At 49.7% G+C, this 21,583-nt stretch overlaps 1 protein-coding gene across 1 annotated transcript in view; it reads right to left on the bottom strand.

Annotated features, from left to right (window-relative positions):
• The window catches only part of LOC123083822 (uncharacterized), a 34,864-nt gene extending 13,544 nt beyond the window's left edge, over positions 1-21,320 (bottom strand). Inside the window, exon 1 of the mRNA XM_044505725.1 lies at positions 21,184-21,320. Within this exon, the coding sequence (XP_044361660.1) occupies positions 21,184-21,320 (137 nt within the window). The remainder of the gene's footprint in view (positions 1-21,183) is intronic.
• Between the last annotated feature and the right edge of the window lie 263 nt (positions 21,321-21,583).

Below are 21,583 nucleotides of genomic sequence, written 5' to 3'. Positions count from 1 at the left end.
TTGTCCTGTAGAACAGAGAATGGATGATGAGACGGAGGTCGACCCTATGGATTTCCTCAATACAAACGCGTATGACTGTGACATAGAATTGATGAGTCAACCATATGACGAATCGGGCTATCAGCTTGCTAATGAGGATATGGATGATATGCCCGGGCAGGAAGGTCGTAGCAGGGATTGCAAAAAGTCTCTCTTCATGAAATCCTCACAGGACACGCCTGAAGATGCCGCCTCAACACAGGCTCAACTAGCCGGGCGCGAGGGTCGTACAGTACTTAGCCCGGGAACACTGGGGCAGGGGTTAAGGAAGGGTCTAGAAGGTGTGCCCAAGAAAAAGGAGAGAAAGAGATCGGGAAGATAGCTGCCTCCAAACAAGCCAGAGCACATAGCAGCCAGACGATGCATTCTGAAGAGCGTGTACCCGTGAAAGGTGCGGCCATGTTCCATCTCACGGGCGAGCCGATGCTACCGCCGAAACCGCTGGAGGCACTATCAGGGGATCTCAGGAGACTGCACGACCATGTGCTGTCGACTGAGAAAAGCCTACTAGCCTCAAAGGATCCAGGATATCCGACATACGCGGCTCGTGTGCCTGAGGGGAAGTGCTACGTCGAGACACGGCCCGCGGAGGTGTTCTTCCTGCGGTTTGACCATATCTTTGAGATGTTTCTGACAAGGCGGCTCGATTTTACAATCGTCCGCCTTTTTGCGCTACATATGAGCTCCGTCATGAAGAGTGAAGAAGTCTCGCAAATCTGTGTGGCGGATCCGTACTACATGCACGAGTCTTTCTTGAGTCTCGGCGACTTTGAGCGTGAAACTGCTAGGGAGTACCTCCAAAACTTCATGGTACAGAATAAGGACCGGGAAATTGTCCTCGTGCCTTATCATCCAAAGTAAGTCAGTTCCGGACAACCCTTTCATACATTTCAATCATTCCTTCTCTCTCTATGGGGAATAATTTGAGGTGTCTTTTCCCCGCAGCAACGGGCGCGCCGTCCTTATCGTTCTTTACCCGCAAGTCTCCCACGCCGTGTATTTTGACCCTTCCAGAGACTACGAGAAAAAAGACTACACCCACATAATGAATATTCTAGATGATGCTCTCCAAGGCTTCAGCATTAGAGGTGGCCACATGCAGATCAGGAAACAAAGGAACAAGAAGATGGGTTTCGCGCATAAAACTAACTTCTCCTGCATCCATGTCCCAAAACCAAGCAAGAAGGATGGATTCTACATCGTCCATCTCATGATTCAGTTCAACACGGATCACCAAAAGCTTCGCATGAGAAGCAGAAATGATGATCATATCCACAAGTGGCTAGAATCTCATGGAGAAGCGGATTATAAACTTAGAGATGACTTCTTTCGCATCCAAAGCGACATTGCGACGATCATCATGAAAGAAGTCGTCGATGAGAAGGGGATGTTCCACCACGGCCCTATATCGCGAGCTGACGTCCGAACTCGCATAGGCATGCAACGTCTAGACCTCACGCCGTTCAAGAAGCTAGGGTCCATCCTCGATGATATGGAAGGATGGAACTTCTAGTGATTTATGATGCCGATGATGATGATATGTGTCGGTTGAACTTGTATACTTTTTGTAGCGATGAAACTTTGTGATGTCCACGGTCCCTGCCGAACTTGCGTAACGCTACTTTGTTAGTTTGCGTACGATGACCTGCGTACCTCTAGTTAATTAATTTGCATACTGTATGTTGCATCTAGTTGCTAACCCTTTCTTTTCGGTGTTGCTCTAGTATATTTTGTTGCATATATATGATTGTACATCCTCTTCATGAACAAGCATCTCTAACAGGTACCTAGTTTCTTGATGGCGAGATGGAAGTGCTATGTCATGTACAAAGGGAAGGTTCCGGGGGTGTACAACGAGTGGCATGAGTGTCAGGCGCAAGCGAATGGGTTCTCGGGCGCCAGCCATAAAGGCTTCAAAAGTAGACAAGAAGGAGAAGCTAGTTACTTGAGGTTCACGCTAGCGCGAGAGAGGACTCGTAACCGCCACCTCATGTACTGCATAGTTCCTCTCTCACTCATAGTGATAGCTCTTCTCGCGTATACCTTTGTTTAGATGGATGATGTTGTAGTTGCAAGTATACGAGACTTGCATGTATCTCTATTTTCGAGATGATGACAAGATACCACTTTCTGTTGGATGATGATTATGATGAGACTATTTGTATGTATATGCTATGATTACATTTGTGGTCTCGCAGGCATTTGTATGTGTATCATGATGACATTTGTATGTGCTAAAGATTCTTCTATAAAGCCTGTGCAAATACAAAACAAATATGCCCCAAAAAACAAAAAACCACTAAAATTAGCAGTAGCGAGTGGAGAAAAGTTAGCAGCAGCGCGGTAGTAGCAGTAGCGCGCACAGGAGAAGCGCGCTATAGCTATTAGCAGTAGCGAGTTTCCATTAAGCGCGCTGCTGCTACACTTGTGTAGCAGTAGCGCTGGTGAGCACGCGCTACTGCTACGTGTTAGCTGTAGCACCTTATTAGTAGCGCCGGTCCCCACGCTACTGATACACCTAAAACCCGCGCTGTTGCTAGCCTTTTGCCTAGTAGTTTGGTTTTGGAAGTAATCTATGAGTCACGGGGAGTTAGCAATCTCACACCCTCGCGATCAAGACTATTTAAGCTTATGGGTAGGGAAAGGTAGTGAGGTGGAGTTGCAGCAAGCACTAAGCATATAAGGTGGCTAACTTATGCAAATAAGAGCGAGAAGAGAAGCAATGCACGGTCGTGAACTAGAAGTGATCCTGAAACTACTTACGTTCAAGCATAACACAAGAACTGTGTTCACTTCTCGAACCCCGCCGAGAAGAGACCATCACGGCTACACACCTGGTCGATTCATTTTAATTAAGTTAAGTGTCAGGTTCTCTACAACCGGATATTAACAAATTCCCATCTGCCCATAACCGCGGGCATGGCTTCAAAAAGTTCAAAACCCTGCAGGGGTGTCCCAACTTAGCCCGTCACAAGCTCTCATGGTCAACGAAGGATATTCCTTCTCCCAGGAAGACCTGATCAGACTTGGAATCCCGGTTACAAGACATTTCGACAATGGTAAAACAAGACCAGCAAGACCGCCCGATGCGCCGACATCCCGATAGGAGCTGCACATATCTCGTTCTCAGGCCAACACTGGATGAGACATCCTACGAGTAAAACCAAACCTCAAGTTTCCCCGAGGTGGCCCCGCAGGTTACTCAGTTCGGACCAACACTTAGACAAGCACTGCCCTGGGGGGGCTTAAAATAAAGATGACCCTCGGGCTGGCTGACCCGAGGGAAGGGTAGGTGGTGGTGAGGCAAATGGTAAAACCAAGGTTGGTCCTTGCTGGAGGAGTTTTATTCAAAGCGAACTGTCAAGGGGTCCCCATAACAACCAACCGTGTAAGGAACGGAAAATCAAGGAACATAACACCGGTATGACAAAAACTAGGGCGGTAAGTGTGGAACAAAACACTAGGCATAAGGCCGAGCCTTCCACCCTTTACCAAGTATACATATGCAAAATTAAAATGAGATATATTGTGATATCCCAACATATCCATGTTCCAACATGGAACAAACTTCATCTTCACCTGCAACTAGCAACGCTATAAGAGGGGCTGAGCAAAGCGGTAACATAGCCAAAGAACGGTTTGCTAGGAAAGGTGGGTTAGAGGCTTGACATGGCAATATGGGAGGCATGATATAGCAAGTGGTAGGTATCACGGCATAGCAATAGAGCAAGCAACTAGCAAGCGAAGATAGAAGTGATTTCGAGGGTATGGTCATCTTGCCTGAGATCCCGCAAGGAAGAAGAACGAGTCCATGAAGAAGACAAACGGACGAAGTCGAACGAATCCTGACAAACACGACGTTATCGGAACTAACCCGAAGAAGCAACACCGGAAGGAAGCAAACGACATAGTAAACAACCATCACATGAACATGGCATGATGCACAACCAAGTATGATGCATGTCCGGTTTAAAGAGTCATGGCATGGCAAGGAAAAGTGCACAAGCAAAACTACAAGTTAAGTGGAGCTCAATATGCAACTCCGTTGCATATTGATGAAACACCACGTTCAAGTTATTTGGTGCGATCTTGTTTATGTACCCAACAATATTAAATGTTGATTAACATGGAAAGAGGTGAAGCATATGAAAACTACCTATCTAGGCAAGTTTAAATGAGGCCGAAAACAACAAACAACAATTCTGGTAAATCCCCATATGCAAATTATGGATTTGGCAATGTTCTGCCCTAAACATAATTTTAGAGTTGTTAAACATGCAAAGTAAGTACACCATAATAAGCTAGGCATTTTTCCACCCCATTTACATATAAAGTTTATTAAAATCCGAGTTACGGTTATTTAGTTATGAAATAAAGCATTTGAGCAAATTTAAACAAACAACAGTTTAAACATTTTAAACACGGTTGAAAGTTGGATATTATGAAACTAGACACAATTTTAAGCATTTATCATATATAAAGTTTTTACATAAGATGCACTGCTTGTGAGTTACAATATGCATGAAATTTAGGGACCAAACCGTAAAACAGTAATTCTCTAGATAAAAGCTAAAACCGCATCAACAGGGGAAAAAATAGAAATGGGCCGAATCTGAGCAGAACAGGAAGAAGGGCGAGGCGGAGGAGCTGCAAGGACATGGCAGGGAATCAAATTCAGAGAAGTAGCAGCAAGGGAGGAAGGAGAGGGTTCCTGAGGGGTTCACCAATGGCATGGCTCGCCGGAGCTGCGGGAGCTGCTGCTGCTCATCATCGACGGGGACGGCTATCTCGACCCGCTCGGGATCGAGCTCCTGCGGGGCGCGCGTGAGGGAGGCTGCTCGGGGCCGCTTGCAGCTGGCTTGGGACGCGATGCAAATTGGGCACCGGGCGAGATAGGGAGGAGGAGAAAAGCGCGATGGGGAACGGAGCTCATCTGCTCGGGCTCCGATCCAGAACGGACAGGAAGGTAGAGGAGGGTTGGATCGAGGGGAGGCCTCGGGTTGGTGGGGAGAGATCGAGTGGATTTGGATCGGGCACACATGCATTGATTGGATGTGGATGGATCTTAAGGTGGGGAGTGAGTGCGGCGGCGGTAGGGAACAAATCCCTAGATTTTAGGGTTAGGCTAGACTTTGGTCTGGTAACTCCGCCTATGTTGTCTCAACATAGCCGGTCCCAAGCCCGGGTAAAGGAGGAGGGTTGTGATAGGCTTGGCGAGCCAACGTAAAAACTCAGCCACTCTTATGGAGATGAAACCCAAAAGATTTTCGTTGGGGCGTAACCCTCTCAGCGACGCGCCACATCGGAACCCGGGTGTGGTGGAAAATGGGCAAGGGCCGGGCCGTCACCCCCCAAGTGGCGCTCCGTATCTTGATCCGGATACGGTGGCAAGTGAGCGAGGATCGGGTCGTCGCATCCTTAGTGGCGCGCTACATCGGCGCCCGGATGTAGTGGAAAATGAGCAAGGGTCTTCGCATTTGACTCGACGAGTGCGAAGGGTAAGGAAGCTAGCCGAGCCTAGGAGGATTCGCTTAGGTAGCTGGAACGTAGGGTCTCTGACAGGGAAGCTTTGGGAGCTAGTTGATGTAGCAGTGAGGAGAGGTGTTGATATCCTTTGCGTCCAAGAAACCAAATGGAGAGGACAGAAGGCGAAGGAGGTGGAGGATACCGGCTTCAAGCTGTGGTACACGGGGACGGCTGCAAACAGAAATGGCGTAGGCATCTTGATCAACAAGAGCCTCAAGTATGGAGTGGTAGACGTCAGGAGACGTGGGGACCGGATTATCCTGGTCAAGCTGGTAGCTGAGGACTTGGTTCTCAATGTTATCAGCGCATATGCCCCGCAAGTAGGCCGCAATGAGAACACCAATAGGGAGTTCTGGGAAGGCTTGGAAGACATGGTTAGGAGTGTACCGATTGGTGAGAAGCTCTTCATAGGAGGAGACCTCAATGGCCACGTGGGTACATCTAACACAGGTTTTGAAGGGGCGCATGGGGGCTTTGGCTATGGCATCAGGAATCAAGAAGGAGAAGATGTCTTAAGCTTTGCTCTAGCCTACAACATGATTGTAGCTAACACCCTCTTTAGAAAGAGAGAATCACATCTGGTGACTTTTAGTAGTGGCCAACACTCTAGCCAGATTGATTTCATCCTCTCGAGAAGAGAAGATAGGCGTGCGTGCCTAGACTGTAAGGTGATACCTGGGGAGAGTGTTGTACCCCAGCATAAGCTGGTGGTTGCTGACTTCCGCTTTCGGATTCGTGTCTAGCGGGATAAGCGTGCCAAGGTCGCTAGAACTAAGTGGTGGAAGCTCAAGGGGGAGGTAGCTCAGGTGTTCAAGGAGAGGGTATTTAAGGAGGGCCCTTGGGAGGAAGGAGGGGATGCGGACAATGTGTGGATGAAGATGGTGACTTGCATTCGTAAGGTGGCCTCGGAGGAGTTTGGAGTGTCCAGGGGAAGGAGAAGCGAAGATAAGGATACCTGGTGGTGGAATGATGATGTCCAGAAGGCGCTTAAAGAGAAGAAAGATTGCTTCAGACGCCTATACCTGGATAGGAGTGCAAACAACATAGAGAAGTACAAGATGGCGAAGAAGGCCGCAAAGCGAGCTGTTGGTGAAGCAAGGGGTCGGGCATATGAGGACCTCTACCAACGGTTAGGCACGAAGGAAGGTGAAAGGGACATCTATAAGATGGCTAAGATCCGGGAGAGGAAGACGAGGGATATTGGCCAAGTCAAATGCATCAAGGACGGAGCAGGCCAACTCTTGGTGAAGGACGAAGAGATTAAGCATAGATGGCGGGAGTACTTCGACAAGCTGTTCAATGGGGAGAATGAGAGTTCTACCATTGAACTGAATGACTCCTTTGATGAGACCAGCATGCGTTTTGTGCAGCGCATCCAGGAGTCTGAGGTGAAGGAGGCTTTAAAAAGGATGAAAGGAGGCAAGGCGATGGGCCCTGATTGTATCCCCATTGAGGTGTGGAAAGGTCTTGGGGACATAGCGATAGTATGGCTAACCAAGCTTTTCAACCTCATTTTTCGGGCAAACAAGATGCCAGAAGAATGGAGACGGAGTATATTAGTACCAATCTTCAAGAACAAGGGGGATGTTCAGAGTTGTACTAATTACCATGGAATTAAGCTGATGAGCCATACAATGAAGCTATGGGAGAGAGTCATTGAGCACCGCTTAAGAAGAATGACAAGCGTGACCAAAAATCAGTTTGGTTTCATGCCTGGGAGGTCAACCATGGAAGCCATTTTCTTGGTACGACAACTTATGGAGAGATATAGGGAGCATAAGAAGGACTTGCATATGGTGTTCATTGACTTGGAGAAGGCCTATGATAAGATACCGCGGAATGTCATGTGGTGGGCCTTGGAGAAACACAAAGTCCCAGCAAAGTACATTACCCTCATCAAGGACATGTACAATAATGTTGTGACAAGTGTTCGAACAAGTGATGTCGACACCGATGACTTCCCGATTAAGATAGGACTGCATCAGGGGTCAGCTTTGAGCCCTTATCTTTTTGCATTGGTGATGGATGAGGTCACAAGGGGTATACAAGGAGATATCCCATGGTGTATGCTCTTTGCGGATGATGTGGTGCTAGTTGACGATAGTCGGACGGGGGTAAATAGGAAGTTAGAGTTATGGAGACAAACCTTGGAATCGAAAGGGTTTAGGCTTAGTAGAACTAAAACCGAGTACATGATGTGCAGTTTCAGTACTACTAGCTGTAAGGAGGAGGAGGTTAGCCTTGATGGCCAGGTGGTACCTCGGAAGGACACCTTTCGGTATTTGGGGTCAATGTTGCAGGAGGATGGGGGTATTGATGAAGATGTGAACCATCGAATCAAAGCCGGATGGATGAAGTGGCGCCAAGCTTCTGGCATTCTCTGTGACAAGAGAGTGCCACAAAAGCTAAAAGGCAAGTTCTACAGGACGGCGGTTCGACCCGCAATGTTGTATGGCGTGGAGTGTTGGCCGACTAAAAGGCGACATGTTCAATAGTTAGGTGTGGCGGAGATGCGCATGTTGAGATGGATGTGTGGCCACACGAGGAAGGATCGAGTCCGGAATGATGATATACGAGATAGAGTTGGGGTAGCACCAATTGAGGAGAAGCTTGTCCAACATCGTTTGAGATGGTTTGGGCATATTCAGCGCAGGCCTCCAGAAGCTCCAGTGCATAGCGGACGGCTAAAGCGTGCGGAGAATGTCAAGAGAGGGCGGGGTCGACCGATTTTGACATGGGAGGAGTCCGTTAAGACAGACCTGAAGGATTGGAGTATCGACAAAGAGCTAGCTATGGACAGGGGTGCGTGGAAGATTGCTATCCATGTGCCAGAGCCATGAGTTGGTTGCGAGATCTTATGGGTTTCACCTCTAGCCTACCCCAACTTGTTTGGGACTAAAGGCTTTGTTGTTGTTGTTGTTGTTGTTGTTGTTGTTGCTAGAGTTTGGTCTGGTGCATATATAGCAGGTGGGTTTTTGTTGGGGGCTAAACTAGACCCTTCGATCAAAAACGGGCGGTCGAGAAAAAATAGGTTAGGAAAGTCTATATAAGAAACGCAAATGTTTTATAGTTGTTTGGGGATGATTCGGGTCCATCGGTAACGGGAACCCGGGTCGGGTTCGGGTCAGTTTTGGACACGCGCGAGGGGTTTCTCAGAACTGAGCGGAGAGGAGGTCTGGCAAAAGGCCATGGAGGCAAGGGCGGTTTGATGGGCTCAGAAAAGGAGATAAGAGAAAGAGAGGCCCGGCAACTATTTCTGGAGACTGAAAACGTCCGATAATAGACCGGCTATACTGGCGCTATAAATATCCGGTGGGGTATCAAACAGACTGCCAATGCGATGAAACTTGGCAGGCGGCCTACCTACACTAATATAAGACCGCACGTCAACTTTCATCCCAATCCGAGAACATTTTCCGGCCACTTATAAAACAATATTTTGGAGGTGCCACGGGCGCGTGCAAGTGTGTATGGGCTTAGAACGGGCAATGGAAAGAACTGGGAAACCCGGACGAATGCAAGTTTTGAAAAACATGATGATGCAATGCAGATGATGACAAGGCAAGATGCAACACACAAGCAAATTACATGGCAAGACAGCGAATAACTGGAAGACACCTAGCGCATCGGTCTCGGGGCGCCACACAAGTTCACCATCACTTTTAGCTCGTCCAACCAGCTCAAGTGTGCGGTGAGGGAGTCCTTGGTTACGGGGTCCTCGGGCGTCCGGGCTATGTGACATGGGCCGGACTGATGGGCCGTGCAAATACAAGACAGAAGAATTTCCCCCGTGTCCGGATGGGACTCTCCTTGGTATAGGAGGCAAGATCGGCGTGCGAATATGAAGATTCCTTTCTCTGTAAACTGACTTTGTACAACCCTAGCCCCCTCCGGTATCTATATAAACCGGAGGGTTTAGACCATAGAGGCAATCATAATCATACAGCCTAGACATCTAAGGTTTAGCCATTACGATCTCGTGGTAGATCAACTCTTGTAACCCCTATACTCATCAAAGTCAATCAAGCAGGACATAGGGTATTACCTCCATCAAGAGGGCCCAAACCTGGGTAAACACTCTGTCCCTGTCTCTTGTTACCTTCGATCCTTAGACGCACAATTCGGGACCCCCTACCCGAGATCTGCCAGTTTTGACACCGACATTGGTGCTTCCATTGAGACTTCCACTATGCCGTTGTCGAAAGGCTAAATGGCTCACCTTGTCATCAAGGACAGTATCACTTTTGGAGGAGCCCTAGTTTCAGGGCAGACTCTTCGGCTTGGCGGCTTCACCATGGGTGCCCGTTCGGCCGTTAAGCCGAAAGTGACCCCCAAGTCACGAAAATCCTCTCTGTATTAGCCCCAAACACTCCGACAAGATGGATCCGGCAGATCTATCGTCATTGAACGAGCTGCTAGATCACATCACTGCCCTGGGAGTCTCAACTGACTATGATCGTATCGGGCTTAAACCCAACCAGAGAGAAATTAAAACAACACCGATCACCCATCAGGTAGCGGTTGTGGAGGAACAAGCTGACAATAACTCTTCTCCTACGTTGAGAAGAAACTACGTTCCGATTTCTGAATCCAGAAAACCGGATACCCTTCCTGGGAGGACACTCCCTGCCCTCTGGACATAAAATCAGACATTAAGCCTGAGAATTCACCGGACACTCCAGAACCTGGCTGGTAACCTCAAAAATTCTTTGAACTCCGGATTCCACAATGGGTCAAGGTGCGAATTTAAGACCGCCCACGCACAACAAGCAACATTCTCAAAGCAATTCCGGTCCTCCGGACATATGCGACCTATCATATGTGTGGCAGCAGCCCCACGACACAGTCCATCTCTTTTGGGCCAGATTCCTTCTTGTTAAAAACAAGATAAAAGACTGATGCAACTGAGGTAGTCCTGGACTATGGGCTCCTCGGGCGTCCGGCCTGTTATCTATTGGGCCGGACTGGTGGGCTATGTAGACATGAAGGCCGAAGATTGTACCTGTGTCCGGATTGGATTCTCCTTGGTGTGGAAGGCAAGCTTGGTGATCGACTATGAAGATTCCTTCTTATGTAACTGACTCTATGTAAACCCTAGACTCCCCCCCAGTATCTATATAAACCGGGGGGGTTAGTCCGTAAAGGATATAGACATTACCATAGTCATACATGTTAGACCTTTAGGGTTTGGCCATTACTATCTCGTGGTAGATCAACTCTTGTAAAACTCATATTCATCAAGATCAATCAAGCAGGACATAGGGTATTACCTCCATAGAGAGGGCCTGAACCTGGGTAAACGTTGTGTCCCCCGTCTCCTATTACCATCGATAATAGACGCACAGTTTGGGACCCCCTACCCGAGATCCAACGGTTTTGACACCAACATTGGTGCTTTCATTGAGAGTTCCACTGTGCCGTCGACGAAAGGTTCGATGGCCCCTTCAATCATCTATAACGACGATGTCCAAGGAGAAACCTTCCTCCCTGGACAAATTTTCGTGTTCAGCGGGTTCGTACTACGACCAACTCGCGTGGCCATCTGGAGCAGATCGATATCTACGCCCGTGGCCACCAGGTCAGATTTGGAAGCTTGAACTACGTCATGGATATCCGTGGAGACTTGATCTTCAATGTATTTGAGACCGCAGCGATCGGTCCTCCTCGCCCCAATAAACATGACTTAAATCTGTCATCGGATCACATCCAGGAGATGGTCCCTGTTGCTGCAATGGCCTTAGAACCGGAGCAGATCATGCCATCCAAGGCCACAGAGTCCGCAGCGTTGGAGCCACACACGGACTCGACACCCCGAAATATTTGCATCAATGGAACTCTGGATTCATCTCCGGCTATAAGTCCCGGACCGGATACGCCTGCGGACACCGAGTTGGATCGATTATCAGTTTTCGAATTTAGCGCCGCAGACATCTTCCAGCACTCACCTTTGGGTGATGTGCCAGGCTCTTTAAAGAACTTGTCCTTGGAGAAGGACTCACAGCCAAACCATGTTCGGTTCGAGCCAGAGGCTAATGATGGGAAATTTTTCTTCCCACCCGCCACCCACTTCATAGCCACTGTCGATGACCTAACCGACGTGCTTGATTACGGTTCCGAAGACATCGACGGTATAGATGACAATGCCAACATTGAGGAAGGTCAAGACGTGTCGTTCACTGGACGTTGGACAGCCACCTCTTTGTACAATGTGTACATGGTCGACACACCTAAAAAAGCTAGTGACGATGACAAAGGAGATCCAATTGCGAATAAACCTTCTAAGACACAGTCCAAGCGCCGGTGCCCTAAACGCCTGGCAACACTGGCACCAGAGAAAATAGTACTCCGGATAACACTGGAAACAATGAAGACCCTGTCGGGGCTGCATCCGAATAGGAGAACAAGACAACAAGCAAGATAAACCTAATAAACAGGCCATGCCCAATGACCTAGATGATCATAGTTATCATCCAGTCTCCGAGGATGATGAGGGCCTTGGCAATGAGGACATCATCGTGCCTGAGGCACCCCTCGAGAAAGAGCGCTTCAAGCGCCAGCTAATAGCCACTGCAAGAAGCCTGAAGAAGAAGAAGCAGCAGCTTCAAGTTGATCAAGACCTGCTCATTAATAGGTGGACAAATATCCTAGCAGCCGAAGAATATGGCCTCAAGCGCCTAGCTAATAGCTACCCAAAGCGCAGACTGCTACCTCAGCTCGATGAGGAGGCACCAGATCCCATACCTCCCTCACGCAATGCGGACTGACCACCATGCGGTCAGGATAGTGCGGCGGACCGACCACCCCGCGGTAGGGATAAAACGACTTCTCAGGCCAAACAACAGCCCACCCCACCACCTTGCAAAAACAGGAACAAAACAGCTCGGGACCATAGATACGACCTTCGGCAGGAGCTGGATAGTAGAGCAGAAAAAACCAGATAAATTTACGGATCGCGAGGACGCTTCCCGACTCGGGATGATGGCTACCTATTCGGGTGTGACAAACCTAGTCACATCTGGGCCGATGACTGCAGACGGACTCCATCAGAGATGCGTCGTGATGCGGCCAGATATAGAGGCTCCGCACACCCTCTCTGCTTCACAGATGTGGTGCTGGATCACGAATTCACCGAGGGGTTCAAGCCCGTCAATATTGAATCATACGACGGAACAACCGATCCTGCAGTATGGATTGAGGACTTTATTCTCCACATCCACATGGACCATGGAGACGACCTCCACACCATCAAATACCTCCCACTGAAACTCAAAGGGCCAGCTAGACACTAGCTGAATAGCCTGCCCGAGAATTCCATCGGTAGTTGGGAGGACTTGGAAGACGCCTTCCTTGACAACTTCCAAGGTACATATGTCCGGCCACAAGATGCCGATAACTTAAGCCACATAGTTCAACAACCTGGAGAATCAGCCAGAAAATTATGGACTAGGTTCCTAACCAAAAAGAACCAGATCATTGACTGTCCGCATGCCGAAGCCGGAGCGGCCTTTAAACACAACATCCATGACGAATGGCTAGCACGCCACCTTGGCCAAGAAAATCCGAAGTCCATGGTAGCCCTTACGGCACTCATGACCCGCTTTTGCGCGGGTGAGGACAGCTGGCTGGCTCGTAGAAAAAACACAGCCAGTGAGGCAGGCCCCTCCGAGGCCAAGAACCTCTCAGGCAAGCTCCGGTGCAACAGACACAGACATAGAAGCAATGGCGACAACACCGATGACACCTCCATTAACGCCGGATTCAGCGGCTCCAAGTTCGGCCAGCGAAAGAAGCCCTACAGAAAGAACAGTGAGGGACCATCCGGCCTGGATTGCTTACTCGATCGTCCGTGCCACATACATGGTACCCCAGATAAATAAGCCAATCACACCAACAGAGACTGTTGGGTTTTCAAACAGACTGGCAAGTTAAATATCGAAAGCAAAGAAAAGGGATCACAAAGTAAGGACTTGGACAAAGAGCCCCGGCAGCCGAATATGGGAGGGCAGAATAAATTCCCCCCCAAGTCAAAATGGTGAACATGATATACGCTACACACATCCCCAAAAGGGAATGCAAGCGAGCACTTCAGGACGTCTACACGGTAGAGCCAGTCGCCCCAAAATTGAATCCGTGGTCGTCATTCCCGATCACCTTCGATCGTCGAGATCACCCAACTAGTATCCGGCATGGCAGTTCAGCCGCACTGGTCCTTGACCCAATCATTGACGGATTTCACCTAACACGAGTCCTAATGGAAGGTGGTAGCAGCCTCAACCTACTCTATCAGGATACAGTGCAGAAGATGGGCATTAATCCCTCACTAATCAAACCCACAAAGACTACCTTTAAAGGAGTCATACCAGGCATTGAGGCCCGCTGCACGGGCTCAATCATGCTGGAGGTGGTCTTCGGTTCCCCGGACAACTTCCAAAGGGAGGAGTTGATCTTTGCTATAGTCCCCTTCCGCAACGGCTACCACGCACTACTCGGATGAACCGCGTTTGCTAGATTCAACGCGGTGCCACACTATGCTTATCTCAAGCTGAAGATGCCTGGTCCGCGCGGCGTCATAACAGTAAACAGAAACACAGAATGCTCCCTCCGGACAGAGGAGCACACCGCTGCCCTAGCAGCAGAGGTACAAAGCAGCCTTCTCAAGCATCATTATAGCCTGGCTGCCGAGCCCCTGGACATCATTAAGAGGGTCCGGACTATACCACAACAAGACAGCACGGCTTGTCAAGAGCTTGGTTAGCAATTTGGCCTTCGCCCCAATCCCGATGAGGTAGTGGCATTCATACCACGCGTCCATAACTACGCACTCAAAATTCCATGGGCATCGACGGAGGCACAAGCTATCCTGGGATCCACGGTTCGGCTAGACCGATCTCGGACACACATATAACTTTACTATGTCCTTTTCCCTTGTTTCAGGTTTCTCCTATGAGGGCCTCCCTTGACGGCTTGATTTATGACCCCGTCAAAGGACAAACACACCGGAGTGACACGAAGCACATGCGTACATGGGAAGCCCTAGAGGCTAACCGTTTTTCAGGACCCACGCGCAGTCCACCTTCGGGTATGGCATTTCAAATAGCCGGTTGCTTATTTCATTATTTTGTACCAATGTGCTTGAACGCATTAATCCAACTATAATGGAAACAGTTCATGAGCCAAGCTCAAGAGCTCCAGATCCTATCTCTATACTCCCTCTGTTTTCCTTTACATTACTTATTTCCTAGCAACTGGGCACTCTGGTATGTTTCATATTTTCCAGGGGCTCCCCATCGCCCCACGATATGGAAACAAAAGTCTGAACAATCCTGAAAGATAATGTTTGGCACCCCGAATTTAGCATTATATGCATTGGCTCCGAATCATGTCTTTGGTCAATAGTTGGGTTACCCAGCTATTGTGCTTGCTACCGTAGATTCCGCTAAATCATCTAGGGTAGTAAAGGGAGAACTACTATGATTGTGGCCTGGCCTTGACCAGACGAGCACCTCAGTAGAGAAAGTTGAATACTGACTGTCATGATATGGCGAGAGCCGGTCAGCTGTTCGCGGGTCAGAAATAGTTGGAGATTTTTTCCGCATTATGCGAAAGATCGGCACTTCCCGATTAGATGCTGACAGCACCTTGGTTCGGACCAGGGGCTGCACCTATGCTTTATTATAAAACTCCTATGGCTAAGTGAGGGCATTTAAGTCGTACAGTTTGATTGCCTTGTTTGTTGCGCTAAACAACTCCTTCAAGGACCATACAATTGGATCTAGAATGTTTAGATTCCATCTCGAACACCTCCGTACTACCTACATGAGGGCAGAAGCCGACGACTAGACAACCCTCAGATTACATACAACATGGCCGCACAGGAGGAAACAATTCAAAGCATAACAAAATTACATTACATTACAAGGCAAAGGCAACATGAATACATTTATTCAAATACAATGTCCTGCAAACATTGTGCTGCCGCAAGGCGAGACCCCTCCAGGACATCAGCAAAGTACCGTTCGTGTGTGTGGTGTTCCTTGCCCTCCGGTGGCCCTCTGGTCACCTTGACGGCGTCCATCTTCACCCATCACATCTTGCAATGGGCGAAGGCCATGCGTGCACCTTCAATACAGGCCGAATGCTTGACGACGTCCAGCCGAGGACAGGCGTTCACCATCCGCCTCAGAAGTCTGAAGTACTGCTTGGCATAGCTTCGGCTGGCCATAGCCGGATTATGATTCCTTCATGGCTAGTTCGGCCACCCGATGCAGCTCCACAAGCTATTTCAGCTGATCGGTGAAGGACACAGGATGCTCTGGCGCTGCATACTACGACCAGAATAGCCTCTCCGTAGAAACCCCCCCTTCGGCTCGATAGAACTCTGTGGCATCTGATACACTACATGGTAAATCCGCAAAAGCTCATGGGGAACTCCGAACCCGGGTTAGTAAAAAGTACTGCTTCTCCACATATTTACTTTGCATCTTAAATGCCTTACCCGCTGTGATCTTCTTGGCCTCTTGGCTCTCCTGGAGGGCAGCCTGGGCATAATTCCGTGCGGTCTCCGTGCTCTGATGAGCCTCGGTCAGTTTGGTCCCTTAAACTGACGCATCATGCTCCAAGGCTTCGCATTTCTTGACGGCATCCTGGAGCTCATGTTGGATTTCTTTGACCAGGGCATTGGACTTCTTACGGGCGGCTTGCTGCTGGACAGCCTTCTCCTCGGCCTCGCCAAGGGCCTTCTTCAGAGCCCCGACCTCGGTCGCGGCTCCTGCACATATTACGACATAGCGGTCAATATACAACGCCTATCCTTTCTAATCACACAGCAAGCCGTCACTCACATTGCTTCTCCGGGAGCCAAACCTTAACCTCGCCGAGCTCGTTCTCTATCTGCTCCAGCCTCTGCCTCATCTTAGAGACTTTGGCAGCATTGGAGGCCGCGGCCAATAGCGACGCCTGCTTATTCATACATATTACGTTAGTCTCCTACAACAGAAGATTGATCCTCTGTCCGGTTCTTCTTGCCGAACACCGGACAGTGTCTCAGGGGCTACTGGCTACATGGGGTTTTTCACTTTATTACCTCGAAACCTGTCAATAGGCTGCTGCAGGCTTCATTCTATCCACACTTGACGGACTGAATCTTCCCAATCACCGCACCTATAAGGACACGGTGCTCATCCATAACAGAGGCGCTTCGAAGCGCCTCCATCAGGTTATCCGGCGCCCCTGGATGGACAAGGGCCACCGGTGGAAGCGGCGCATCCCCCTCCTTCAAAGGGGGCTGCTCGCCCGACTCTAGAGCCATATGGGCCTCTGGAATCATATTCGGTTGAGGGCCGAACTGGATGCGGCCGTCTTCGCCAATATCCATGGGGGTCGGTCCCCCCATATGTCTGGCAGTGGAGGTCTCGCCTTGTGGCGCCTCCCAGACAGCGTCCTGGGCTCCTCCCCAGTTCGGAGCGGTGGCGACATGCTCGCCATCCCCGACGGAGCCAACGAACCTCCAGATGAGGATCGCTAGATAAGGTCGCGGGCCGGACTGCAATAGCATAATTAACTATGTCAAGATAATTAAGAGAAAGGGCCGGATGTGCGCATGAGCGAACCGTGTCAGTTACGATGCGGCCTGGGGCTTAGTATGGGGCGTCTCTCCGGACATCTATCAATGTCTCATGCGGTGTTGACCGCTGGGATGCTCTTCCCCTTCTTGGGTGTTTCAACCTCCGGATGTGCTGAAGCCGCCCTCTTCTTCTTCCTCTCCTCAGGGGGAAGGTTGTTTTCCTCCTCCTCCTCTTCCTCGCCATTGTCCTTAGGGACAAATGAATGAGCTTCGTCGTCTTCGGACGTCACGTCCGAAGTGCCCATTGCAACGGGGGACACTCTTGGCCCCCTTGGCCTTCTTCTTGGCCTTCTTCACCGACGCCTTATAAGGCGCCGGCACCAGCATCTTTGCTAGACGTGGGATGACCGGTTCTTTAGGCAGCGGAGCCGTACACTGGATCCGCTTCGACCTCTCCATCTAGTCCTAGAAATGCAATGATAACCTCAGACATCATCCTTGAAACGATTATGTTGGGGATACATCAAAAAATAGCATACCTCGTCGGCGACGTGTTTACAATCGTGACCACGGTCTGAATCCATATCCAGTGGTTTCTCGTTGCCCTTAAAGAGCAACTTCCATGCGCCTTCATGCGTAGTCTCGAAGAGCCTCACCAGGGTCTGATGCTTCTTCGGGTTGAACTCCCACAAAGGACGGCTTTGGCGCTGGCACGGAAGGATTCGGTAAACCAACATCACCTGGATCACATCAACGAGATTGACTTTCTTGGTTGACATGCTCTGAATGCGCGTCTGTATCGCTATCACCTAATCAGGGGAACCCCAGTCCGGACTCTTCTCGACCCAGGAGGAGAGTCGAATGGGAGCGTCGGAGCTGAATTCGGCAGCTGCGGCCCAGGTGGTGCCGCGAGGTTCTGTGATGTAGAACCACTCCTTCTGCCACTCCTTTACTGTGTCCACAAAAGTGCCTTTAGGCCAGGAGACGTTGGACAACTTGCTCACCATAGCTCCTCCGCACTCCGTGTGCTGGCCGTCCACCACCTTCGGCTTCACATTAAAGACTTTGAGCCACAACCCAAAGTGGGGTTGGATGCGGAGGAAGGCCTCGCACATGATGATAAACTCCGAGATGTTGAGGAAGGAATTCAGGGACATATCATGGAAATCTATCACGTAATAATACATTAGCCCGCGGACGAAAGGGTGGAGTGGAAACCCTAGCCCGCGGAAGAAATGGGGGAGGAACACTACCATCTCGGTGGGCTCCGGCGTGGGGACAACTTGTCCCTCGGTCAGCAAGCGATGAGCGATCTCCTTCGCCAAATATCCGACTGGCCGGAGCTCAGTAATGTCCTCCTCCTTGACAGAGGATACCATCCAATTTCCCTGAACCCCGGATCCAGACATGGTTGCTTGAGTGGAAACGAGATGAGAACTTGGGCGCTCGAGCTCGAGATTGGAAAGGCGGAGACAGAGAGAAGGCGTGAGAGAGTAATAAGGATCCTTATCCCCTTATAAAGGCAGTGAATACTGAACGCCTCCTCACTCGCCTTAAGATTCGCCTATTCCCAAGGGCCGTATCAACGGCATGGTTGGGTTACCCATGCCCGTATTGATGAGAATCCCATAATAAGGGGGCACGATCTCTGCTTCGACAAGACGTGCCAATGGAAATCGTGTCTCGAAACGTGGATGACAGACAAAAAACGGTTTGAAATTATGACTGGACAGACGTGAGGTCATTAGCAGATTAGACTCGTGTAAAAATATATTCTCTCTACGGTTATGTATGGTGTGTGCGTGACAGGTCTGGATATTATCATTGCATCCGAAGACCATCTTGAAGTTCGGATAAAAGGGAACCCGCCTTGCAATGCCGAAGACAATCTGCGCGCCGGACTCCTTGTCATTGAAGTTCAGGGGCTACTGAGGGAGTCCTGGACTAAAGGGTCCTCGGGTGTCTGACCTGTTATCTATTGGGACGGACTGATGGGCTGTGAACACATGAAGGCTGAATACTCTACCCGTGTCCGAATTGGATTCTCCTTTGCGTGGAAGGAAAGCTTGGCGACCAACTATGAAGATTCCTTCTTATGTAACCGACTCTATGTAAAACCTAGATCCCCCCAGTGTCTATATAAACCAGAGGGGTTAGTCCGGAAAGTATATATACATTATCATACTCATAAAGGTTAGACCTTTAGGGTTCGGCCATTATGATCTCATGGTAGATCAACTCTTGTAATACTCATATTCATCAAGATCAATCAAGCAGGACGTAGGGTACTACCTCCATAGAGAGGGCCTGAACCTGGGTAAATGTTGCATCCCCCGTCTCCTTTTGACACCACCAACAACGACGACACAATTTCAGTATTTCGCAACAACTGCACGGACGAGGAAATCCTTAATGCCCTCAATCACCATCGCATACTGCACTTTGCAGATTTGGCGCACATAGTACAGAAGTACTACGCAATGGAAAACGCCTGGAAAAGTTAGACAACCCGTTGGGAACCGCATGCCTTTAAGCCATCTCCTGGGTAGTTAAAAAGGATGCACCCTTGCGGGGCACTTGATCATCATCCCGTGGACAAGAAACCCAAGCCCTTTACGGGACAAAGAACTGTCTTCGAGGAATGGCTCGATAGGCCCTGTCAAATACACATGACGCCGAATACCAAACCAACACACAGCCTACGGGCATGTTGGATACTCCGGCAGGTGGACAAGAGTGCCGAGGGTATCCTCACCAACAATACTCTAGAGAAGTACTCCTCTAAGGACACCGATTTCAAGGTATTCACGCTCTTCAAGACCTTCTCATCAAATAATCGGTGCAAAAGGGCGCTCCACGACCTCGCCGAAGTCTGCCAAATAGTAGGAATAAACCCTTAAAACGATACGGCGATCACTTTCAATGCCGAGGACGAAACAAGGTCCCGCTTAGTCCGGGCACCACCCGCTTCGGTCCTAAACCCAACCGTGGACGGTTTTCGGCTCACCAAAGTGCTAATGGATGGTGGCAGCAGGTTGAACCTCATCTATGAGGACACGCTAAAAAATGCAAATGGACAGGAGTCGCAATGAATAGAGTAATACATCCTTTAGGGGAACCATCCCCAGCAGGAAGCAAGATGCTCGGGGAAAATTAAACTAGATGTGGTATTCGGCACACCAGAAAACTATAGGTCTGAAGATATAATCTTCCAGGTGGTTCCTTTCAACAGCGGATATCATGCCCTATTAGGACGAGATGCATTCACACGCTTTCAAGCTATAACTCATTACGGGTATATGAAGCTCAAAATGCTTGGGCCCAATGGTGTAATCACTGTTTCCAGTGATCTGGACATAGTACTCCATGCCGAAAATAAAACCGCATCCCTGGCCCTTAAGGCACTATCCGAATCGCTGGCGACCAAGGAACTCACCGCTCTGCGTTCCACAGTGGGTAGCGACGATGTAATTCTTGATAAAAGGCTTAAATCCACCTCTTTCAAGCTAGCTGGAGAAATAGTCAAATTTCAAATCCACCCGACGGATCCCAAGAAAACAACTTCTATTGGGGCATAGCTGGACCCGACGGTCGACGCCGCATTGTGCGCGTTCTTGCGCAAAAACTGGGACATCTTCGCCTGGCACCCGTCGGATATGATAGGAATCCCACACGCGCTGGCTGAACATAGCCTCAACATACTAAAGGGATACCACTACTAGGAAAAGGGCTATAGATGAAATGGATACTAATGGCGCACCTGGCATGTGGTGCGCCACTACAATATAGCAGTGGCGCACCATGTGTAGGTGCACCTTTTGTTTGGAAGACACTAATGGCGCACCGGATACATTGTGCGCCACTAGTAACAATTTTTTTTTCATTTTTCCGAACATACTAATGGCGCATCAAGTAGACAGTGCGCCATTACTAAGTTTTTTCAAAAAAAAAATTCATTTTTTTTCAAAACTAGTAATGGCGCACCGTGGGTGTGGTGCGCCATTACTAGTTTAACTAGTAATGGTGCACTACTCCCACAGTGCGCCGTTACTAACTTTCCCCCCTCTATCCCTTTCCCCCCGAGCGGCGCCTCCTCCCCGGCCGAGCCCAATCCCCAATCCCCCGAGCCCTCGACCTGCTGCTCCGCCACCGCCCCGACCCACTGCGCCGCCACTGCTGCCCTGCCCCCCATGGCCGTCTTCAAGGAAGGGCTCGAGGAAGCAAGAGACCGAGCAAGAAGGCGCCGCCTCCTCATCGACGCGCCGCCTCCTCCTCGACGCGCCGCCTCCTCCTTGATGCGCCACCGCCCGCCACCTCCTCGATGTTGGCGCCCTCCTATGGCAGCCTGCCATTATCCCAGAGGTGATTCCTCACCTCTCCCCCCTTCACCTCCTTCCCCCTAGGCTACCTCCCGCAAGTACCACATCCCTCTTCCCCCGTGTTCTAGGGTTAGCA

This window comes from Triticum aestivum, chromosome 4A, assembly GCF_018294505.1.
Source record: "Triticum aestivum cultivar Chinese Spring chromosome 4A, IWGSC CS RefSeq v2.1, whole genome shotgun sequence".
Lineage (NCBI taxonomy): Eukaryota > Viridiplantae > Streptophyta > Magnoliopsida > Poales > Poaceae > Triticum > Triticum aestivum.
This window is presented reverse-complemented; position numbering and strand designations above follow the sequence as displayed.